Here is a 24,568-nt window from a genome sequence, read left to right as displayed (position 1 = left end):
GAATCAAGAAGAGGCAGCTCGTGTTGATATGAGTGGATCATTCTTTGAACCTCATGATGAAGTGAGAGAACCATTGCTCATTAACTGACAATCATTCACATTATGTGTTATGTGTTAATTTTAATTGTTTCTTTGTCAATGCTGCATACATAAAACTTTAAATGTCTAGCAGTTTTCCCATCTTAACTCTTGTTATTAATAAAGTTGTTAATTTAGCTATAATTGTTTACTTGTTATTGGCTATAGTGTAGTGATACTAAATTCAATGTAACACATATAGATCTAAATTATACATTTTGTAGCAACATACTAACAGGCTATGCAAGAAGAGGCATGAGATTGCAGACTTTCATTATATAACTTCAAAAAAAGTTATACATTAAGTAGCAGCAACATTATTATAAACCTATTCAGGATACAGAGTACAATAACAGAAGAACCTTTAAAACAATTAGCATTCACTGAAGGCTGAACGCTTTCAAAGCAAGTGACTCCAGCTATTGCATCAGTTGTATTAGATTACTTTGCAATGTTAAGCAAATTTAATACTTTGATGCAGTCATCCAGTGAAGATTCCATTCCATTGCAGCATGTAACATTAGATAAAAATACAGCTCATCTTTGCTTGCCATATTTAATAACATTAGGTCTATTTATTAATAAGAAAAGGATATACGCTTAAGTATTCTTACTTTCATCATAACCAAGTTGATGACAAACAACTAATGAATTATCATTAGTCCAGCCCTCTCCAGAAATGACTCTCCAAATGTTATGAACACTGTGGCAAATTTGCACAATTCCTTCAAAATTTTTTATAGCTTGATAGTCTAATATCACCATTCCTGCATCCTAAAACATAATACATGAGAAAAAGAAATGTAATTTCATGCAATAACTGAACACCGAAAGAAAATATTACTATACTTAATGTTGTGACAAATATAGCAATAAAAGATATTCAGACTACAGTCACAGCTGTTACCATCAATACAAATGTCCCAGCAGTCCTATCTTTAGTTCAAGTAAAATTAATATAGCCAGATTTAGCCCATTTGTCAAGGCTCACCTCCAAACCTCCACATTTTACATCAGAATAAACAATTGGTTCAGTAGATGCACCAAATGTTGAACCATAATATGCTTCTGGCTCTGTTTTAATGTAACAGAACAATATCTGTAACATGTGTATTAGTATAATACCTAGCTATAAACCAATCAAAGTTTATTACAAAATATAACTTGTAATGGTACCACACATTCAATCAATGACTGCATCATTAGTTAAGGATCATGTACATGCCAAAAAGTTATTAGTTTGAATTGTTTGGAGTTTAAGCACATAGGTTAAACGAAGTTAATATCCATGAACTGATTGCCACATGGCTAGGGTTGGTCGGCAGGCGTGGCTTTGCTGTTAGCACATTGCGTTGCTTTTGTTGCAATCACACTGCTGCCTGCTTGCTGCTCTGAGTATTATTGGCTGCTGGCTGCTCTGAGTATTAGTGGCTGCTGGCTGCTCTGAGTATTATTGGCTGCTGGCTGCTCTGAGTATTATTGGCTACTGGCTGCTCTGAGTATTATTGGCTGCTGGCTGCTCTGAGTATTATTGGCTGCTGGCTGCTCTGAGTATTATTGGCTGCTGGCTGCTCTGAGTATTATTGGCTGCTCTGTGTGTTATTGTTTCTCTGTCTCTCCCTTCAATCTCTCCCTCCCTCCCTCCCTCTATTATGTGTTTGTGTCTATTATTATTGTATTCTCCGCCTGTGAGGCGTGAAATTCGTATGGGCAGGGTCTTTGACCCACACTCCCCCTAATTCATTATTTTGTATCTTCTGTTGCTGCAAGCCTTAATGCTCACAAAGGCTCGCATGGTGGGTAATTGCCTGACCCGAGTTGCATAGGTAATGCAGCATACCTATTTATCAAGCAGCTGATTGTGCCACAGCTATGGTCCGTCCAAATCCTAGTATAATAATAGGAGTTAGTTAGCTTCTAGGGTGTAGGTTAGGTTCTAGGAGTAGGCCGTAGGATACATTGTTAGGTTTAAGTCCTAGGGACTGGGCGGACCAATTTGCTGTGTGGAGGCGGACCCCATGCTCGGGGGAAATGCAGCTCTGCTAGCCTCGGGTTCAGTTTGACCACCATTTATTTGTGTTGCAAGCTTAGGGGGTGTGGCCCATACGAAAGTTACCAACCCTACCTTCTTTCTACCCTTTGGTAGTTTGTAAGGTTTATATATATTTTTGAGCTTCATAGGATATTAATATGGTAAGAAGAGTAAAATGCTATGTTTATAAATGCACATACCATAGAGCCAACAGGTTGTGAAGGTGCTGTACATATATAACTGATGGACTGATTGAGAATTAAGGAAGACTGGAAGTGTGTGTTGGTGGAGTTTGGGGTAGTGTCTGAGATGATGGGTGGGATAAAACTGATGCACACGTAATATGTCAGCAAATAGGATTCTCAGAGCTAGGTAATAATAATACATTTAGTGATATATGGGTAGACTATATATCACTGCCAGACTACTAAATATAGTTGAGGTTACACTGACTGCTTGCTGATGAAACCATAACATGACAAGTGGTATGTCAAACACCTTTTGCCTTGAATGATTGAACAGTATGAAAGTTTAAAGATTTGTGTGTGAATAATTAATGTTAATCAAATTATAATGATCTCATCTACTTAATCCTGGAAGATGCAAAGTAATTTGAAAGCACACCTCCTGTCAAAGACACTAATGTACAGCACCTGATGCAACAATGCACACAGTGCCAAATGTCCATGTTTATTAAAGAAATCACAAAACTAAATGCTGCTTTGTAACAGCAAATAACACAGTTAAGTGGGAGTGCATGCTAAAATTTAGTTTATTATTTTAGTGTAGGTATTTCATACAGAGGCTCCTTTTCATTTGTGTCAAAACTGTAAGCTTCCTCTTGAAATGTGGCTGGGAATTCACCTTGAGAAACATTTTTGAGATCATCATCGTCATCATTTTCAACCATCTGGTATCTTGCATCATCAACATTATTCAGTTGTATTGATGGAAGGGGACGATTTGCAAGTCTTTTTTTCTTCCTAAAGCCCCTCATTTTTGACCCAAACATGACACACCTGAGAAAAGAATTAGTAAAATATGACTGATTGATATATGCACAGTAGTTAAGAGTTGGTTAACATACACAATGATAAGCAGGAACATCACCACACCAACCAGAACACAAAGTGCAGTAAAATAAGGATCCGTAAGGAAATTAGACATATCTTGTGTAGCCAATGTTGGTTGAATACTATTACTAGCCATGGATACTAGACTGGACACTACTGTACTGGATACTGCTAGACTGGACATACGAACATTACTAGATTTGGTAGACCTACTTTGCTTTACTGTAGTAGACAAGGAGTGCATAATGGATTTCTGAGTTGGCATGATTGTTTCAACAACGCAAACAACAGCAGCAATTTCATCAGTTGTATTAGCTAATTGCTTTGCAATATTTAGTGGATATAATACTTTATCACAATCATTTAGTGATGATTCCATTCCATTGCAAGAAACATTAGACAGAAATACAGCTCTCCTTTGCTTGCCACGTGTAACATCATGTCTACCTACTAATAGAAGGAAGTGTAATATTATAAGCTATACTTAAACCGCTCATACTTTTCTTATAACCAAGTTGATGGCAAATAACTAAAGAATTACTATCAGTCCAGCTTTCTCCAGAAATAACTCCCCAAATATTGTCAACACAGATTTGTACAACCCCTTCAAATTGATTATAGCCTGATAATCTAATTTCCCCATTCTTGCATCCTATAGTATTGATAAAATAATTTTATGCACAATATACATATTCTGCTCCTGACATTGCAGTCACTGCTATGTACTTACAATCAACACAGAGTGCCCCAGCAATTCTATCTCCAGTGCAAGTGAAATTAATGTAGTTAGTCTTAGCACATTCATTAAGGCTAGTTTCCCAACCTCCACATTTTACATTAGAGTAAACAATCGGTCCAGTAGATACACCAAATGTTGAACCATAATATGCTTCTGGCTCTGTATGTAATGCAATACAGTATGACTAATACAAGTATTAATATTACCTAGCTCTGAGAATCCTAACTGTTGACACACAACGTGAGCATCAGTTTTATCCCACCCATCATCACAGACACTACCCCAAACTCCACCAACACACACCTCCAATCTTCCTTCATTCTCAATCAGTCCATCAGTTATACGTACAGTACCTTCTTCACAACCTGTTGGCTCTATGGTATGTGCATTTATAAACATAGCATTTTACTCTTCTTACCATAACAATTCAAACTAATAACTTTTTGACACATACATGATCCTTCATTAATGATGCAGTCATTGATTGAATGTGTGGTACCATTACAAGTTATATTTTGTAATAAACTTTGATTAGTTGAATCATAGGCCACTTCACCAACAAGACCCCCTAAAGACATGGTAAATGATATGTGTAATGATTACATGATACAAGTGAAAGGCTTAGTACACAATATCATGCGCTGCCATAGGGAGTGCTCTGGAAATACTGTACAAGCACATTGAGTTAACACATTAGTACATGAGTTGACTCTTGTTATTGACAAACAAGTCATTGCTTTATATAGAACTTCTGGTTGCAATACATATGTGTACTAGGCTTATTATAATGGTAATTGAAACATAGTGTACCATAAAATAGCAATAGTAACTGTGTAATAGATATAGAAATTACAATGTATAATTGAGTCTTTGATTATATGGTATATATCATATTACCTGGCCAAGATCTTGTAATACATTACTAATAATGGTGATTGACTACTATTAAGACCCACGAACTTACAAGATGTGGCATTGTATCCCAGTTGATAGCAAGCTACTAAAGCCTCTTTGTGTGTGAATGCACACAATACTGACCAGTGTCCTTTGTAACAATATTGTAGCATATTCTGTTGTCTTAGTCTAAATCTTCCTTCAGCACATTCATTTCCTCTAGTTAATGGTACATTCTTGTCATTACAAGAGAGATTAGGGATTGGTGGAGCTAAGAGACATATAACACCAGCAGCTTGACTGTTACTGTAGATACTCCTTCCTTCTACTAGTGAATGAGTTACCTTGTTACAGTTTGACAATGATTGTTCCCTGCCATTGCAGAGAGCAAAACTGTAATGAATTGCTCTGTCTGGTTTACCAAATCTTGAACCTCCCATAGACACTGCACCTAATAAAAATCAATGAGCTCTTATTGTTTCAATGTCTATTTATGTGTACAAATAGTGCATTACATGCCATACGTACCCTCACTAGGAAAGTTCAATTGCCTACATATGACCATAGCATCTTTATTATCCCAGCCAGCATCAGTTATCAGTCCCCATAACTTGTCATGACAGATCTCAACTGTTCCTTCATTATTGACTGATCCACCTACTAAACGAACTGCACCTTCTGTACAACCTAAAGCATATGAACATAGATATCAGTGTATCCCCCTTTAAGTCTCTCTCTTACCATCAGTACATAGTGCTCCTGCTATAGCAATATTACTGCAAGTGAAGTGAAGATATGATGATTTACTGCATATAGTAAAAGTATGTTCCCATCCTTGACAGCTAAGGTCAGAGAAATAAATGGGCCCATCTCCTACTCCATACTTGCCATTGAGTGACACAACAGGTTCTATAAGAAAATACAATAAGTCTTGAAATGACACACAATATGTATAAATTATGCACAATCTTTTATGTGATAAGATTAAAATAACACTGTGGGCTATTATATACCAGAGTCTAGATATCCTAACTGCTTGCAGATGACCTTAGCATCATTAGTATCCCACCCACTGCTGCAGACTGAGCCCCATACTCCATCAACACACACTTCTACTCTTCCTTCCTGATATATTGACCCGTTGACTAAATGGACACTACCATCAGTGCATGAACTACCTTCTCCTAAAAACAAATCATTAGCATATTTATATGATTATAATGCTCACTATAGCATCTAATAGCTTGAGGAGTCGTGCAGTTTAGAGGGCTAGAAATGCAAGTTGAATATGAATATGTTGTTGATACTGAACAACTAGACAACTCTGATTCAGTAGCACGACTGCTACATGAGACAGTAATAGGTGAATAGCCTTGTTCCCAGGAATCCAGATCATCTAGAGAGATAAACCCTATTGAATACATTGTGTACATAACACGTTATACTTTTATACTCTTACTTGCAAATGGTTCATAACCTAATTGCTTACAAGCTACAGTTGCTTCTTTATCACCTAATGAACAAAATTGAACCCAAGCACCCATATAACAATATTGTAATACTCCTTCTGAATCAGTTGCACCTCCTGTCAGCTGTACTGATCCTGACTCAGAGCAATTAGTATTATCTAAAAAAATAGTTTAGATTATAGTGTTATACAAACATTAATGTATATGAGTTACTGTTATCAGGCTCTCCAACACATTGCACTCCAGCAGCATAGTCAGAATAATATGCACAATTATAATAATAATAGCTGCTGCAACTTGTAAGAGATGATTCAGAACCAGAGCAAGAGTAGTAATATTCTCTGGTATAACCATTAGAACCAAAATATTGCCAAGCATTATGATAATAAGTACCTAATGCATGATGTTATATTATATCTAAAAAAATAGAAGAAGTTCTTACTGGCTCCAAAGTATCCTAACTGATGACAAGCAACATTAGCTTCAGGGCAATCCCACTCCACATTACATACACTGTACCAACTGCCAGAATAACAATATTGAACTAGTCCTCTGCCTGTTTCAATGCCACCAACAATATTGTATAGTCTTATAGAACCATCTGAACAACCTTTATTAAAAATTGGAAATAAATAAAGTAACTCCTTTTTCTCACCATTAACTAGAGAAACAAAGAAAACAAGGAATAAGAAAAAAGTAACAAGTGCCATGTTGTGCCTACTGCAAAGATATAAAATCCACCTACTGTAAGCTATTAGAGCTAGCTCTAGATCTCTATCTATGGTATAGACTAAAGCAAGACACTCCCCCAATGTACCATGTAGATCTAGATCTACTGCAGCCAATGATTAGATCTAGACTATTCCACAAAAGTAAACAGAAATCTTTCAAAATTTCTCTCGTTATTGGATCTAGATAGTTAAGGACTATGCAGCTATGCTCATTATTATAAATAATTTTAAGGCAATCCATAATTTCTTACATTATAATGTTGAAGGTACAATTTAGAGTAGAATTTCTGTCACAAAAGTAGGATTTTTATTTCGTATTCTTGTTGAGCATTTGGAATCCTACTTGTCCTTGTTTCCATTACTTTTTAACAAATTGAAACAAAATGAAAAGTGTTTAATATACAAGGAATTTCAACAAAAATCACGAGGAGAGAATTCTCCATCATTTAAATTTTTTCTAATACATATACTTGTTCTTATGTTGTGTATCAAGTTTGAACTGATTCAAATTAAATTTGAATTTATTATGAGTTTCTAATTCCTAAATTATAATATTTGGCAAATTTTAATAATGAAGCAACTTTTAGAATCAGCCCAAGCTTGATAGATACATAAGACAAAAACATACATATATATCAAAAAATTTAATGGAAAATTAATTCTCTTTTAGCCAACAGCAAATTGCAATGAATTAAATCATAGTCCATGGTCCTTGGCCAAATTATGAACAATATAAAGTATCATTAATGGGAAGATAGCATTTTGCATTTGTGTATGTAGAAAAGTCTTTGTTGTACTTCTATTGAGTCTAAACAAACTTTGTGTTTAAAAATTTATAAATTGTGCTTACAAAAACACAATTCTATTTTTTAACTGTTTGTAATATGGTAAACTAAAACAAGCTTCTTTATGTTGATCATCCAGCCCTAGTTCCTTTAAAGTATTATTTTCCATGAGTGATTTTGTCAGTGTCATTACTCCATCAGTATCAATGTTAGTATCATACAAGTAAAGGTGGCTCAGTGTCTTGTTAGCAAGCAAAAGGTTAGCAAGTGATTGAGCACTGTTTGAAGTGATATCAGGATTAATACGAAGATATAAGCACTGAAGAGTTTTGTTACGCTGCAGTGATTGTGCTAGTGCAATGACTCCATTATCACTAATAGAATCATCAGATACTTGTAGAGTTGTTATTGATTTGTTACTTGATATTTCAGGAGAAAATAAAAGGATACTGTCACGTGTAAATGATGAAGAGAATATACTAAGTGTTTTTATTGTTCTTCTCTCAAATATAGTTGGTAGTAGAAACTGTATACTGTTAGATGATGAGTCACTGAGTGCCATTATTTCATGTTCATAATCCAGTTTACTTAATACCTCCATGCATTGATCTATTGATGGATTAACAAGATGTACACCATTATTACTCCATTCCACTTCTCCAATTTCATCTTCTGCTAAAATAAATGAAATGCAAGCATTCATTACATGTAGCAGGTAGCATAATATACTTATGATGCTTGCACACATTATATGACTGTAAAAATATGTTACTAACTTGAGCTTGAATCAAATGAATCATCTGTTGCTTCACTATCACCTTCAAAATTCAGCTTCAATTGTTTTATTTCTTGTAGCCTCTTCTCTGACAATTCCTTTAATGATGCTAATTCTCTTTTGGTATCTGTTATAAGTTACATATTGGTCAATGATAAAGCAGCTGATCGGCATATGAAAGCAATGTATTGTACATTGTGACAAAACTACATAATAAATAGGCTTTAAAGCTAATTACCTTCCTTTTCTTTCAAATATTGTATCAGCATATATTCTTTCTCTACCATTTCTTTTGTTAGTGACAATATTTTGTCTTCCAGTTCTTTATGTTGGACTATTAAATGATAGTTGCACCAATTATTAAATCAAGGGATATTATTTCTTATACCCATTATCATTTTATCTCTGTTTCTTAAAGAAGCTTTCAAATCATTAATATGTACTAACAAATCTTTCACCTCTGTGTTCTCATTCACTACCTATATACAACAACAAAAATAAATTGATTTATAGGGTATACCTAACCTGAGTAGTTTTATTATTCCATACAGTACAGTTGCCTACTGTAAATTCTTTTAATCCTTTCCATTGCAATGTATCTATCTTACCAAGGACAGTCATTATCAGTGAGCCAGTCCATTCGGCAGGACAGTAACAGGTTACTACAATTGATCGACCAGTACCAATTTTATCAATCTGTATATGGCACTTATGCAGTGGCTCTAATTCAAACAGAACATCATTGATATCCTGCAGTGTATACTCATCAGGATCCCAGTTGAACACAAGTACAACGGTTTCACATAAAAGACGAGATGGAGTAGCAACTGCTTGTAGCTCTTCATCAAGGCAAAGGCTAACAGATACTGACTTGCAGAAATCCTTAGCTTCCTTTTTGTATGACATGAATATTAATTCAGCTTCTTCTATGTTGAATTCAAAAGCTAGATTTTCAAGGGGACGTAAGTCAATGATATTGCACTTTCTCTTCAATACATTTAATACTTCACCAATCGTTTTCTTATAAGAAATTTGAAACTTAAGATCAGGAAACCAGTCAATAATCAGTCTCTTCACTTCATCAATGTTAAGAGTGCTTTCCTTGTTGTTAAAAATACGTCGAACTTGAAAAAATGTAGAACCGAACTTCATTCTCATGTCTTCAAATTTTTTCTTCATACTGCGAGGGAAAAGAATTTGATGATTACCATAACTATCTGCTTCTTTCTGATCAAATGATGAACCTGTTACATTAAATTAAGTACAGATATAACTAAACTATTCTATAATACTTTCAGAACTGGTAGACATAGATTTTTGTCGGGCTTTGTTTGTCAAATAAATTTCACTCTCTTCAACATCATCATAATACATGTGGAAATGCTTTCCTAAAACAAAAAAGGAACTCTAATACATAAAAAGTTTATAACTCACTATATTCTTCAAATATAGTATCACCAATATGAGCAGTCTCTGAGAACTTCCTCAATACAGTAACAAACAACTCCAGGTGTTTGTAATTGGAACGAACAGCACCTCGTACAGCTTTGAGGAGAGCTGCTCTACTGTGTAAGACAGAACCTCTGGTAGACATGACACAAGACAGAGCCTCATCAGACAAGACCTCTTCATGAAGCCACTCAGCTACCCTGACTGGTTCAGTAATTGACTGAGAGAGAGCACTGTAATTATTTCTCAATATATTGCTAGCACAACTTTCATTACCACCTAGATCTACTACCTCCTGTGGTTGTACTACTGTACAAACACCCTCTTGAGGAATTTTACTTTCTATTAACCAGTATGTTCAATGTGTTAATATGAAGTATATATAATATTCAGTATCTTACCATATTCACTCATCATTCCATTGGCTATCTCTTTTGCTTCTTCGATACCAGACAGCACTGTAGCAATATCTTTAAGTTTTTTGTAATCACTAGACACTGTTTCTTGCAAGGCAGTCAATAGAGTTGTCTTTTTGTCATCCCATGACCTGGTTTTTTTATCTATCTCTTCCATTTTGTCAAGAGTAGCTTCACTTATACATTGCTTACAGTATAACAGTTGAGACACTTGTACAGGAGAGACAAGAGCCTCATTCAATGATTGAATGTTCCTTTGAAGAATAGAAACTGCTTCACAAAATGGTGGTGTATCTAATGAAAAAGTACTTGGTATTTTGATGACTAAACTAGTCTAGATATAAAATTATTTATAGAGTTCAATTTCTGCATGCATAAATGGGCTAATCTGGCTTACAAGTTGCTCTGTGTATTTCCTTCAAATGCTTTTCATATTCATCAGCAAGTGTATTCTCTCCCACAACACTTTTTTTCAATGTTTCCAATATTTGTCTCCTACTAGCAGTAGGAGTAGTGGTCAGCCATAGATTGAACATCTCTATCATCTTGTGAGTGTCAGTGTGGCCAGTTTGTCTCTCAATATTTTTTAATGACTTTTGATCCAAGTCAAGCATTGTACCAACTATGTACCAGTCAGTACTAACATCAACATGTTCCATTAACTCCTTTATAGTTGGAGTAAATGACAAGAAAGCGTCAAATGAGTCTTCCTTGTTTTGAGCCATTTTGTTCCTTATTTTCCAGATTTGTAAAACACTAGAGTGGAAATGTAAGATTACTATAAATAGATCTATGGTATTGATGCTATATATATATATATATATAGTTATTATGTATATAGATCTACTGTTAAAATAACAATCATGTTTATTGTTGATTGTACTGTAGATATTACAAGCATGTGTGTTTGTAGTATCTATGATTATATGTTTGTATATCTAGTTATGAACAAACTACTGTTTCAATATCACTTTTACTGTACAATGAAAGTGTGAAAGCCAAAACTGCATGGTTGGCCAGATTTTTATCTTTGTCCCGTTTTGTGAAGATTTTTCAAATTTGTTATAGCTAATAAGATATATGTGATAAATAATATTACTACCCGGTATAGCATAACTTAACTAGATCTATTTGGCAAAATGTTTGAGAAGAAACTTATAATTTTTTTAAATACAATTTTGATTGAAATTATTTGATTTAGGCATTATATAAGGGAACACATATATGCACCAGAAAGCGCACCAAGAGTTTCCTCCAAGCCAGTTTGATAGGATGTATCATGTAGGAAATCTTATATGATCTTTGGTCACATTTTGATCAACTTTAATTTTTCAATTGAATTTTGAATGAAATCAGTGATAACACTAAAAACATCTATACGTACTTCATCAAGGTATCTATTAGGGGGCAAATGTCCTTTAAACTAGACTAGTCCTGTAAATTATATTTCAAAATTCAAAGTCTTTATAATGCTATGAAAAAATTTTGAGCTCAGTTACGGGTATGCATGTGAAGCAAAAGAAAACCATGTACTGCAGCCAAGAACCTTTAATAGTTGGGAAGTTATATGTACAATATAAATTTATGTGATCATTCCACAAAATAAGCAGAAATCTTTCAACATTTTTCTACTGTGCTTACTAATTAGGGATTATGCAGCTATGCTCATTATGATAATAATAGTATTTAAGTTTGTTGAAATAAATAATTACTTCAATAATTCTAACACTACACTTCTCTACTCTATAGTCCACAAGATCAAGATCCAGTTTTTATGAACTGGTTTTTTCCTGTGAGGGGCATTGGCGATTTATGTTTAGACTCAGTAGTTGTAATCCACATAGCAAAAATCCATAGCTTTACAGATATCTCACATTGCTGTCCTGAAAAAGATGTGTTAGACATGGCCAAGGGAGATTTAGGATTCATATTGCCCCACTGGATGGTCCTATTATGATAATAAAACATAATATGACCAAAGCGAAGAAAGTAATTATTAATATTGGCCATTGTTAAGTTTGGTGGTTTCACAGTAGACCTGCATACACTAAATATTATGTTAGCCCGAAACATCAAATAGCCAACTTCAATTCAACTCACAGTTAAATTTCTAAATATTTAGTACAGTAAATGGAGCATGTACATACCATCCTAAAGTGCCATCCACTTTGTCACCTAGCTGATCATACATTCCACAAAATTTTGCCATGGTAGTATTATTGTTGTAGAGGCCAAAAAGCATTCCTGCCTGATAGCACACTGGAAATATCATCATAACTGCAAGTGCAGTTTGACTTGTCCGATATCCAGAAAGAGAATCAGGGATTGGTACAGTTGCTGAAGCTATCAAAATAGATAATTATAATTAACATGTTATATAGAACTGTGTTAAACAATAGACCTAACACATGGTATGTACTCAAGGTACATAGCTGGGAGTTTTTGAATATGCATTGCTAATGGTATAATATAACTTACATAAGATGTCGTCAAGTGGTGAAGGAGGCATGGTAGAGCCACTGTTCCCTTTGCACATGCATACCTTGCAATTCATCAAATGAAATCTATGGTGACATTGGGTATATGCCTAAGTACAATGATTATATGTAACTCACTTTTCCTGTTTTATTTATAAAGGCAACAATTTCAATTGCTAGACAAGCATCGAATGACTCCGATTTATCAAGCAACATTTGAAAACCATCATAGTCAATAGATCCAGATTTTTCTTCAGTTGTCTGCTTCATTCTTTCAAAATGACATCCATGATAAACTATAGTGTACAGCAATAGCCCTTACACTAGGGCTAGGAAAATTATGCTTCAAATTATGCTTTTAGGCACTGCTCCAAATTCCATCCTATTATGCTTTGAAATGAATCCAATTATACCTTATAGTTTAAGCTTTACTCAAATATCAACTATCTAGTTACATGTACATGCATGTGTTATAATTATAATCCCATAATGCCAGAATCTGAAAATGTTTCCAGTGACTTTGAATCACTGCAAAATAGAGCAACCTAAGTCACTGGACTCACCACACTTGAGTGGGTGGGTATTAACTATTAAGCAGTTGGGTTGTTGTTCTAGTACCTGCACTACCTGCCATATTGAATTGAAATTGTTTGGTCAGGGGTATAGGATCATAAATTTTTGACTCGTTATGCTCCCATTATGCCAGCATAACACCTTACACTTGATATTAATTTTAAAACTCTTATTAATGATTCACTACCTTGTATGGGAAGCAATCAATGACTTCAGTAGCAAACTATTGCCACACTTAATTTCACTCATGCTGCAAAACTTGGAAGAAAAGACGTTGTTCAGTATCTTGTGAGCAATGGTATGAAGTAAATGTACAGAACATGTACAATGAAAGAGTTGTTTAATGCTCCTATATCTTTTAGTTCCTAGAGATTCTTTGGACTTGCAAAATGAAGAAAAGTAAGAAATATTTTGTTGGGTTAGTTGGTAAAATAATAATTACAGGGCTCAGACAGCACTCCATAAGGCAGCTTGGTATGGATATAGAGGAATCTGCAAGATCCTTGTTGACGTCAGAGCTTCTTCATTGAGAACTGATTATCAGGTTTTATGAAACAAGATTAGTCTATACTAATTAAGTATTAATTATTTTTAGGCTAATACTCCTTACCTTAAATCAATTGAAAGTGAAGATCCCAAATTGAAAGAGTACTTGCAACGTGAGTAAAAATGGTTTCATTTTTCTTTAATTTTAATCTTAATAATAATTATTGCATTGTGTAGGAAAAGAAAGAGAGGAAAAGATTAGATATGAAATTGAAGAAGTTGAAGAAGTGGCCGTTTAATAGAAAATTTGACTTTAAATACAATATTGTTAATTTTTATAAGGAATTTTTATGCTTGATAAATTTATTGCTAATTTTTATTATTCCTCCAATTATTGTCTATTCTTAAATCTTGTAGTATATTACTCTTATAGATACAATTATTCACAATCAAAAGATTCAAAAAAATAACCACAGAATCAAACATTTATATACTACAACACAAATTAAGAAATACTTTCACATTAGACCTACTACAGACAAGACATGCAACCAATGATTAAGTCTAGGCATACATTACAACACATTACATTTAATTAAAATTCAGGGTCCTATAGTAATACGATTCTGGGATACTACAAATCTCTACGAGCATGAGGTGGGCAATATGTTCTCCTACTTCTCCCCTCATCTTTCTATTTCTTTTCAAATTGTTCATCTTCTTCCTTTTTGCAAGTCTAACATCTCTTTTGTAAGTTAAATAGAAGCTTCATCCTAAAAAAGAAAATGATCAGATGTCAAAAATCACAAAACTATTTATTGAGTATAAATTAAAAAGTGGATCCAAGGCACTATCTGAAGCTTCCTGTTAAGTTGCTAAGGAGCATGAAGGCAAAGGCCAAGTGCTCTATTTTTAGCGAAGCAAGACCAAAATAGGAAAAATTACTAGTTACAACAAGAACAAAAGAGGATGCCAAAGTTATCAGCCATTTTTATTTGTGTGTGGTAGGCTACACATAATTGTCTATACATGATTTAGTATTTGCAATGGTCTTTTCACTGTAATAACTATTATTATACTAATTTAATTATTTTGGGGTGTGGTTGGACAAGAAGGGTAGTTCTAACTATTATGACTTTCTTGATGCATGTTTTATAATCTTTATCATTATCAATCTGAGTACAACTACAAACTGTCCTTTCAATATTATTATTGGAACAGAGGATCAGTATTACATCACTGGACTTTGAAATTACATGTACTTCATGGGATATAATAATAGTTTGGTCTCTAGGTTTAAACTATACCCTAAAATGGGAAATTAAAAAAAAGGAATGAATAAAAATTTAAAAAATTTTAACTTTTGAAACAGGGAGACTATCTCAAAATAAAATTTATTTCTAATTTATTTTCAAATGATATTCTTACAGAATAATGGTACATGTACTACAATAATATGCTAAATCACTAGTCAGTGATGTATAAAGGTACAAGCATGTGTAAAAAACTATTTACACTTACAGTGAGTGAGTTTTTCTTTTCTTTTGTCCTTTACAGTTTTCACAAACACAAGTCTCTCTTTCTCCATCTTTTGAAGTCTGGAATCTGGATTGAAGCTTCAATGACTTTTCATGCTCTATAAGGAAATAAGTCAAAATAAAAAAATAAACACATACTAGCCATTCTGTATACTTTAGCTAATTTACCTAGCAACGTTAATACCGAATGTACACAATTACATGAACAAAACTGCTTTATAACAATCATAGCTATAAAATATTAGAATATAAAATGGCTCATCCACAAAATCTAGTAGAAGAAATTAATTTGCCAAATTTTCAAAAGCAACCGTATTTTCAAGCTATGAAGCCTGCTATTTTGCTTCAGCACTGAGGGGTGTACATGTACATGTAGCTTGTTATAATAGCTTACACTATCACAATGACAATAATACAAAAAAAATTAAATGAATCTCAAAGCTTTATTACCCTCTGGGTCTCAGATTTATTAAGAAAAACTCCACGTCCTCTTTAATATGTGCCTGGTACTGTTTCTCTAGCAGTGAAATCTCAACCATTTTCTTTGCTCTTTCCATGTAATCAAACTGAAAAGATAGTTAGAGGGTATAAAAAGAAGCAGAAGTCCATAATGTAGAGGTAAAAATTATAAACTGATTACAATAATACATTATGTCTCACTCTTTTTGTCCTTTTAATTTGGTTTCTTTATCCCTTCTCTCTTTATCCATCTGCTGTAGTTCCTTCAACAATATCTCATCAGCATCCAGATCCTTCATATCCTACAAACCAACTAATGAGATTACAGTCACTATGACAACTATCTTACAGCTGCAGTAACATCAGCAAATGCTCTTGCTCCTAATGGAGTCTTTTTCAGAGTCTCTAACTTGTCTCGGCCATTTTCCTCTTGATTTCTTCAATATTCCTCCTCTTCTTTTCTTCATTCTCTTTCTTCATGTCTTCGTCCAGTATCTTCTGTTGTTGTCTACATAGCTCTATCTCTTTCTTGGCTTCTTCTTCCCTCAGTTGCTGCTCCTGTATGCATAACATAACTTTTAAATGACATATACGTGTTAAGTCACACATCTATCATGTGAATGATATAAGAAGCATCAGGTCAATGGGTAATGAGATGTAACTCTAGTCAGCACTGAGTGTTGGTACTCAGATGAACAAGACCAAAGGCATCACATGCTTCCTACCGATCTCTCCTCTAGTACTGTAGATTAAGATTTTACCTTCTACTTCTGAACATTTTCTAGGAACTCTTTACAATCCTCAATGGCTTGTTTCCTCTTTAGATATGCTCTGTATTCTGTAGACTGATTTTCCTGAAACTTCTTCAATAATTGTGCCTGTTCATTCTTGTGCTCTTCCTAAATGAGAATGACATTAAATAAACTACAATATAGAGGTCACATGACTAGCACATAATCCCTCTCACTGAAGCATCAGGTTAATGGGTGATGAGATGTAACTCTAGTCAGCACTGAGTGTTGGTACTCAGACGAACGAGACATAAAAGCATCACTTGCAACAGAGAGGGATAATCAACAGTGGCTATATCACACAATCCCTTCATTGTTACTTTATACCTCAAGATCTATGTTAAACAACTTGTGAAACTCTGTCTTTCTCTAGTACTCAATTAAGACAAGAAGCAAATGCTACAAAAATCAGCAAAGTATAATTATTTATAACTACCTCTCTTAGCTACGTGTACATAAATAGCCTCCAACTGTTTATTGTTTTTAAAAAGCTCAAGTACATCCCGGAATGACTCCAACAGAAATTTGACCCAAGGCATAAGCACAATACAATCAGTTCTATCTTGTGTATCTGCACTGTGTACTAACTGTACTGAGGAAGACACAAGTGAAAAGGACATTAAAAAGAACAACCAAGTAGTATACATGTGCACATGTATCCTACACAATTACACATACATCTATACCTATTTTAGATGGCCATTCATTATGTGTATCTTAAAAGGAACAATGCACATGGCTTTAAAATAACAAAATCATTATTATTTTTTTAGTTGATATTATACATGAACATGTACCTGTAAATTTAATTAGTATTATGTCGTTACTAATGCTTATATGTGGCTTGAATTGATACCACATTATTTTGGTGGAATATGGCCGACTGACAACTCATCTGTTTTTTCACCTTTTCTTTGTTTGGTGTATGTTGTAGCTTCTTTATTTTGTAGGGCTCTCTCTTTCTGTGGCATGCTCATGATTTTTACGGTTTTTTGTAGTAATAAGAACAATAATAAAAACTAATAATAATATTATAATAAAAAACACAAATCTTGATCATTGCTGTGCATAATTGAAAATGTAAAGTTGATGTGGTGAAATCATTAGCAAAATAAAAAAGTGAATGTCCCTATTATGATTGCCCAGTTCACAAGGATAAAACATCTACATGTATAATTAGGTGGCCTTAGTCGTCTCATTTCATGTCATTTTCCTGCCCTTAGCCTTTGGCATTGCTTTGTATTCAGTTTCTGGTTCAGGATCATGCTTTCTTTTCCGTCCCTTCAACTCGCCCCTTTCACCTCCTCCTCTACTTATCCAGTCAAGGCCAGTTCCATCATCACTCATCCCATTATCTTTCAGTTCTTTGAAAAATAAGTTTTTTAAATTCTCGTATTTAGGAATTTCCTCGTATGAAAGTTTATAAATAGATTCCATGTAACTTTTAAGGCATTTTGGGTATGTTTTTCCTTTGAAGCAATCCTTAATCAGATTAGTGGGAACATCTTTATACCTAAAAAGAGCAATATTAATATCAGGGACAGGGTTTTCCACAAAGCACACTAACTCAAGTGAGATAAACAGCATGCTTCATGAGAACCAATAATAGCACAGCAACTCACTTAAAAAACAAATTTTATTTGGAATCAGCTATACGTAACATAAGTATGTATCAGGAAAAACTGACAGGAACTTAAAATATAATTAGAAAGACTGAAGATAAAGCTGCACTCATGTAATAAATGATGTTTTGTCAAATTAATGATCACTTTAACTGTTAACACTTTAAGGACCCCTTGTCAAATATAGTAAAACTAGTACAAGCAAGTGTAGTCAACTTAGTAATGCATTCATAATAAACTAGAAAAATCCTAAAAGCATATGAAATACAGAGTAAAAAGAATCTTTAAAGCCAAAAGAATCCGCAATGAGAAATACAACACCAAGTTAATAGTCTCACTAAATCGGTGCACTTAGTAGAGTTTCCTATATCTACTGTCTTACACCCAGGGCTAAAACCTTTAAAATGAGATAAAAATTTAGGTAAACCTGAATTTATTGCCTAAAAATGTCTGTTGCTTTAAGGCCATTCTACACTTGTAAGTGCCAGATTGACAAGAACCAGTTCCACCAAGTAGAAGGCTTTTACACTTTTATACAGTTTAGTTAGCTTTATATGTAGTATGATTGAAGTCAAGTCAGAAGGTAACAAGTGCTTGACTTTTAGAGTTTCTCTGTATTATCAACAAAGAATAGTTTCATAGAGCATGATACTGAAGAAGTCTTGGGCAGAATTTCTACCATATTTTGCATATAAAACTCATTTCTTCTAGTAGTGTGTTGGTTGCAATTGTGTTTTTGTTTGGCCACCACCAATTTCAATGGAAGTAATGAAACCTTGCATTGCTAATGAATTCTGTATTTCCTTGAATAAAGACCCTCCTCAAATATACACCCATCACTAACATAATAAAATTAATCCACTAAGTATAGATTAATGATATTCATTGGATACCATAAAACATAAGATTTTTCAGCTGCAATTGTGGGGGCATAAATTATACAATAACCAATGGGCTAATAGGCTAAAATAAGCTAAATTTACTTTTCTATAATACTTAGAGCTGCTAATAGCTACAGTGGTACAGAAATGGAGATTACAGTTAGAATCTATTCTCAGCTCCTTTGCTCAGCTGGGAAAACAGTAAAATTACACCATTTCCCCATTGAAGACTGTACAAAGCATACCTCAATCATGGCAGCTACAACAAAATTTTCATTTACAGTATCCCAATAAATATCATTAAAAAATCATATCTCATTCATGTGAATAGATACGCATATTTTACCTGGTACATAGGCAATAGCCTACATGTAGGATTGGAGTTGATTTTTCAAAATGGCAACCGTTTTTAAAATTTTCGAACACTTATAACTCTTTCATCTTACCTTGTACAGCCTTATAAACAGATTAAATAAGTTCTTCACTAATCAATTGTCATAGTATCTTTAAAGTGGACTTTAATGTAGCAGGAGTATATCTGGTGAACAGGCCCAAATTCAAATTCCTACAAAATTCTTCAGACTTTTTCTTCTTTCTCTTCTTCTATCAATACAGAAGTCTTTTAAACCAGAGAACTGCTCAAGTTGGGTTTTTACATTATTCCTTCATGCGAGGGTCAAGGATCAGAAAGGTGGCTTTAAAAAAGAAGCAAGACAGGTGGGAACAAAAATTTAAGACAAAAATCCAGCTCAAGGGTTTGTGGTTTGACACCATTTTAATTTATGTGCACGTGATCAGCATAAATATACATGAAATTAAAGTAACTACAGAATCATAACAGAATGTAATTTATAAATTAATTTTAAGAAAGTAGAAAAAAACAAGTAAATAAAAAACATTAAAAAGGAAAAGTAGTAGGATTGAATTGGGAAAAAGTAAAGAAACAAGAGGGTACTTGCAAACTGGTGTGGTAAGAAATCCTACCATTGCATGGAAGACATAGCTTCACACCGTATAGCGGGAAATTTTGGAGGGAATTAAATTTGGCGAATTTGGCATGTTGATAGCCATTCACCAAAATAAAATCCGCCATTTTGAGCCATTATACGCATGCTCAATGGCACATGGCTACAAATTTGCCAAATTAAAATTCGCCAATCATCAAAATTTAGCAATTCGCCAAATTTTAGTCCCTCCAAAATTTCCCGCTATACGGTAGTTACAATGTAGAAATCTGTGTAAATAATTACAATGCTTTCGGGTAATATGCTTCATGTACTGGTGGAGGATTTCTTGAAATGCCAAAATTCTGAAAAAACTCAAGGAAATAGCCTTTAAAAATGGCTAGGATGAATTTTAATTTTTTTTGAATACAAATACATATCCTTATGCTGTGCATCAACTAAGAACTTATTCCAACTAAATTTCAATTTTTTAATGAATTTCTAAAGTTGCTCCAAATGTAATGTACTGTATTCTGCTCATGAAGCATGCTGTTTATCTCACTTAATAGCATACATTGTGGGCCTGGAACATGATTAATTGGTTATCACGTAATAATTAATGTCATTATTTTTTAAAATTATGTTGCTCGAACAAAATGGCAAAACAACACAGAATTTGGTCAGACAATTGAGCAAAATGGTCAAAAAAATGTCCAACTGTTATTTTGGCTCTGATTACTACACCAGTTCGCAGTACCCTCTTGTTTCTAAATTCCAAATCAATCCTACTACTTTTAATGCTGTTATTTACTTGTGTATACAGCATTTAGATTGTTTCCAATAGCCTAACTGTTCCTCTACTAACCAGAGAAGCCAACAACAGGAGTTCTATTTCACTTTTTGGGCATTTTAATTTTATTCACATGTACATGTAACTTCCCCCTCTTTAGAAATAAACACCCAGGCTCTTATTCAAAGAAATATGGTAGTTAGTGTCTAAGTGAGGCTTGCTCGTGCTTGGCCCAATTAAGTATTTTTCACCAATTACCTTCTTTTCAAACTTGCTACCATTGGCATATCATTTATATAATCCTCCCATGGTAGTCTACCACAAGACCATTGTAACAAGCAGTAGCCAAGTATCTCCAGATCTCCTCTGCGTGATGGACCTACAAATAAGCAATCAATATAAGTAGAGATTTCATTATGTTTACTAGCTCCATCGTGTGCATCAATGCTTGTGAATTCAATAGTGCCATCGTGACTACGTCTTGGATCAGGTTTGTATGGCTTGTGTTCACCATTAGGAGAATATCGAAAAGCTAATCCATAATCTACCAAGTACACCTAAAAATTATAAACAATTTCAAAAAATTGAGGATTGTTCTAGATACATGTACATGTATTTTCATTGAAATACAACAAAATTTGAAAAATTCATAAAAATCCAATTTTGATTACAATCAGCTCAATGCTTCTACCCAATATAAGAACATGTACCAAAAAATGCCCTGCTTCAATAAACATCCATCACTAATATTTTCCAACTACAGATGCACACGTTTATCCCAGTATAAGTGCCTGGGTGTTTAATCGAGCAAATACAATCATGCATTTCATAAAATCACAAAAATGGACACTTCTCTTTTAGCCACTTTTGGTGAAATTAGGCCAAAGCAGTGGAGATCCAAGTACTAGCATTATAGTAATACAGATCAGCACTTTGGCAAAAACTTTTCAGTGCTTTAAAAAATTTTTAAATCTAACTTGGCTTGGAATCAGCTCAAACTTAAAAGAACTATACCAGAAAAGGAGAATTCTCTTCTAGCAAATTTTAACAAAATAACACATACTACATGTACATCTTCAACAAAATTTTTTGAGCAATTTTAAACCAGAAACAGCAATGAAAGGAGAAATAATTAAGGGCCAAACCTGATCTCTATGAGAATATCCAGTAAGTATGTGAGCGCCTTTAATGTTTGCATGAACATAATGTGAATCATGCAAGTACTCAAGTGCCTCTAACTATAGAGAGGGAGGAAGGAAAGAGAAAAACGTAAAGAGATGGATGGTCAAAAAATAATTACAATAATAATTTCACTTACTATTCTTAATGCCAGATAGCAAACAGTCTTTACTCCAAACTTGCTCCCGGCTTCTTCAAAAAGCTTTTCAATATTGTCTCCAAATCTCTTCATTATAAGAAAGCGATACTGCAAAGATGAAGACTCATGTTTTCCACAATCAATGAACTGAGGTATTGCAAGATACTTCAAATCATGAGACTTCACCCAATCATTTACTGTTAGTAGTAAAAATAAACACAAATAAATACAATAAAAATCAGTCCTCACTCAAGTCTGAAGTGGCTGCTCGTCTGTAAAATGCTACTTCACAGAATAATGGTCCGTTGTCTTGTGGTTTCTGTTTTAATAAAAAATTTCAAATAATATACAATGTTTCAAAATGAATATTTGATCCCCCATTGGGTAAAGCTAAAAAAAACTGTCCAAAAAACAGACATTCGATAGTTAGTAATATTATGGGCAGAGGATGCATTACATTAGTTACATTTACCACTTTAATGGCATAACTGCCTGAGGATTTTGTAGTTGGAGATACTTCGTTAATCAGTCCAAAACCTCCATTTCTTATTGATTTCTCTAGCCTCCACTCTCTTTTAGTAAACCCAGAAAGGATTGTACCATCTGGCAATGAAGGTGTCGCTTTCCAAACTGGAAGAGCTGCTTTCTTCTTTTGAGCCTCAATTTGTATCATTTTTCTACCCTTAGCCTTTGGTATTTGTTTATATTCAGTTTCTAGTTCAGGATCATGCTTTCTTTTCCGTCCCTTCAACCCACCTCCTCTTCCTCCTCCTTCACCTCCTCTTCCTCCTCCTTCACCTCCTCTTCCTCCTCCTTCACCTCCTTTGCCTCCTCCTCCTCCACATCTTTCTCCTCCTCCTTCACCTCCTCCTCCACTTATCCAGTCAAGGCCAGTTCCATCATCACTCATCCCGTTATCTTTTAGTTCTTTAAAAAATAACTGTCTTAAATGATTGTATTTAGGAGTCTCTTCATATGACAATTTGTAAATACATTCCATGTATTTTTGAAGATATTTGGGATACACATTTCCTTTGAAGCAATCCTTCATCAGGTCAGTAGGAGCATCTTTATACCTGAAGATCGAGAGCATTATTAATATAAATGTACTTGATATACAGTACAAACAGTGTATGATAATAAGTGAAATAAATCATTACAATAAGGTAAACTGTGAATCCTTTTATTATGACCTGGGGTTACTAAAATTGTTTTCACTGTCGCACTATCTATACATGCATATATATTTATATGTATGTCCACAATTACATAATAACAATTCTTCTATACACGTGTTGTATTGGAGAAATACTTTAGAGTGACTTTTAATTGCAGGTACTAAATTTTTTGATTTTAGCAAGAGGTAGATCTTGCTGGTATTAAAAATTGCAATTAAGTAATTATTACTAATAGTTATATGGCATCATGATGTCATTATTAATAATTGCGGGTATTAATAATTGTGGGTATTAATAATTGCGATTTTAAACCCAAAAACAAAACTAGCAATTAGTAGTACCAGCATTTAAAAGTAACTTTAAGGTAACAAATTGAAAAGCATTTGCAACTACTTGCCTACATCCTTTATATAAAGTGGGTGTGGCAATGACAAACAAAATGGTGTTACAGATGGGACAAAGTACGTTTTGAACAGAAAGAGAGCATAGTGATATACATGTAACACCTAAAGACTTCTCTAGAAGCATTAGAGGGTAGAAAGAACCTCTATAAGTTTTAAAGAACCCAGATATGCATGCAAGATGGTGAAAACGTATAACTACAGGAATACTTTTATACTAATATATGCTTGTTTACATAGTTAGTGAAAAGCACTTAAAGATTGATTTCTTGCAGTAGTGCAATTACAAGTACCTACATGTATACCTAGCATAGGCTAGGCCAATGAGCAATAGCTGCATAGTAAATTGGTGATGTTTGATGAAAGGTGTGGCTACTAGCCAGTATCAATTAAAAGTGTGGTTTCAAATGCACACATGAATTTTGGATACACATGCCTAGTCAGGTTCAGCACGGTAGCTAGTTTTATGTGAAGCACAGGATTTCTGCGCTAGCACAAAATGAGTCACAATGACACAATTGATACTCACACTACCCATGAATAATATTATCATAAATTAAAAATGGATGTAAAGTAAGAAATTGTGTTTAGAAAGCTGAAACATGTATTAAAGGAGGGGCAGTTGGCAACCAACTGCCCCAGAAAATCCACTTTCCATTGCCATTAGGT

At 34.0% G+C, this 24,568-nt stretch overlaps 5 protein-coding genes and 2 long non-coding RNA genes across 8 annotated transcripts in view; 1 reads left to right on the top strand and 6 right to left on the bottom strand.

Moving 5' to 3' along the window:
- Nucleotides 1-2,750: 2,750 nt before the first annotated feature.
- On the bottom strand, nucleotides 2,751-7,051 carry LOC109580348 (deleted in malignant brain tumors 1 protein-like). Of its 2 annotated transcripts, none has more exons than XM_019993383.1 (16): nucleotides 6,941-7,051; nucleotides 6,728-6,895; nucleotides 6,499-6,678; nucleotides 6,276-6,443; nucleotides 6,045-6,227; nucleotides 5,830-6,000; nucleotides 5,558-5,725; nucleotides 5,345-5,503; nucleotides 4,887-5,267; nucleotides 4,341-4,490; nucleotides 4,129-4,296; nucleotides 3,914-4,081; nucleotides 3,683-3,835; nucleotides 3,397-3,633; nucleotides 3,198-3,354; nucleotides 2,751-3,129 (listed from the first exon to the last, which is right to left on the bottom strand). In XM_019993383.1, coding segments are annotated over exons 1-13 (2,121 nt in total). In that variant the 5' UTR covers nucleotides 6,996-7,051; the 3' UTR covers nucleotides 2,751-3,129; nucleotides 3,198-3,354; nucleotides 3,397-3,633; nucleotides 3,683-3,833. The 2 variants fall into 2 exon arrangements, with proteins under 2 accessions (XP_019848942.1, XP_019848943.1); XM_019993384.1 differs by having other exon boundaries at nucleotides 3,198-3,351.
- An 811-nt stretch (nucleotides 7,052-7,862) lies between these two features.
- On the bottom strand, nucleotides 7,863-9,791 carry LOC109580325 (uncharacterized). Its single transcript, XM_019993358.1, has 5 exons — nucleotides 9,102-9,791; nucleotides 8,965-9,055; nucleotides 8,815-8,910; nucleotides 8,578-8,703; nucleotides 7,863-8,476 (listed from the first exon to the last, which is right to left on the bottom strand). Exons 1-5 carry the CDS (start codon nucleotides 9,753-9,755, stop codon nucleotides 7,863-7,865), a joined length of 1,581 nt encoding a protein of 526 aa, XP_019848917.1. The 5' UTR covers nucleotides 9,756-9,791.
- Nucleotides 9,792-9,807: 16 nt separating this feature from the next.
- Nucleotides 9,808-11,125, bottom strand: LOC109580334 (uncharacterized). Its single transcript, XM_019993365.1, has 4 exons — nucleotides 10,839-11,125; nucleotides 10,427-10,735; nucleotides 10,011-10,367; nucleotides 9,808-9,964 (listed from the first exon to the last, which is right to left on the bottom strand). The coding sequence occupies exons 1-4, from the start codon at nucleotides 11,098-11,100 to the stop codon at nucleotides 9,855-9,857; spliced, it is 1,038 nt and encodes a 345-aa protein (XP_019848924.1). The 5' UTR covers nucleotides 11,101-11,125; the 3' UTR covers nucleotides 9,808-9,854.
- Nucleotides 11,126-13,746: 2,621 nt separating this feature from the next.
- Nucleotides 13,747-14,308, top strand: LOC109580333 (uncharacterized). The gene is made up of 4 exons (XR_002184187.1): nucleotides 13,747-13,789; nucleotides 13,854-14,035; nucleotides 14,087-14,150; nucleotides 14,215-14,308. It is a non-coding gene; the product is annotated as an uncharacterized LOC109580333 (long non-coding RNA).
- Nucleotides 14,309-14,411: 103 nt separating this feature from the next.
- LOC109580332 (uncharacterized) lies at nucleotides 14,412-16,571 on the bottom strand. Its single transcript, XR_002184186.1, has 5 exons — nucleotides 16,324-16,571; nucleotides 16,176-16,276; nucleotides 15,966-16,081; nucleotides 15,499-15,613; nucleotides 14,412-14,750 (listed from the first exon to the last, which is right to left on the bottom strand). It is a non-coding gene; the product is annotated as an uncharacterized LOC109580332 (long non-coding RNA).
- A 1,380-nt stretch (nucleotides 16,572-17,951) lies between these two features.
- LOC100638203 (serine/threonine-protein kinase VRK1-like) lies at nucleotides 17,952-23,069 on the bottom strand. The gene is made up of 7 exons (XM_019993382.1): nucleotides 22,793-23,069; nucleotides 22,570-22,639; nucleotides 22,321-22,517; nucleotides 22,148-22,240; nucleotides 21,427-21,559; nucleotides 21,261-21,381; nucleotides 17,952-18,278 (listed from the first exon to the last, which is right to left on the bottom strand). The coding sequence occupies exons 1-7, from the start codon at nucleotides 22,991-22,993 to the stop codon at nucleotides 17,966-17,968; spliced, it is 1,128 nt and encodes a 375-aa protein (XP_019848941.1). The 5' UTR covers nucleotides 22,994-23,069; the 3' UTR covers nucleotides 17,952-17,965.
- A 107-nt stretch (nucleotides 23,070-23,176) lies between these two features.
- The window catches only part of LOC100638077 (serine/threonine-protein kinase VRK1-like), a gene marked incomplete at its 3' end in the record, with an annotated part of 6,754 nt that continues 5,362 nt past the window's right edge, over nucleotides 23,177-24,568 (bottom strand). The window contains exon 7 of the mRNA XM_011411977.2: nucleotides 23,177-23,396. Coding sequence (XP_011410279.2) covers nucleotides 23,177-23,396 — 220 coding nt within the window. The remainder of the gene's footprint in view (nucleotides 23,397-24,568) is intronic.

This window comes from Amphimedon queenslandica, unplaced genomic scaffold, assembly GCF_000090795.2.
Source record: "Amphimedon queenslandica unplaced genomic scaffold, v1.1 AMPQUscaffold_13496, whole genome shotgun sequence".
In the NCBI taxonomy this organism is placed as follows: domain Eukaryota; kingdom Metazoa; phylum Porifera; class Demospongiae; order Haplosclerida; family Niphatidae; genus Amphimedon; species Amphimedon queenslandica.
The sequence above is the reverse complement of the archived record's forward strand: the minus strand, read 5'-3'. Positions and strand labels throughout refer to the sequence as shown.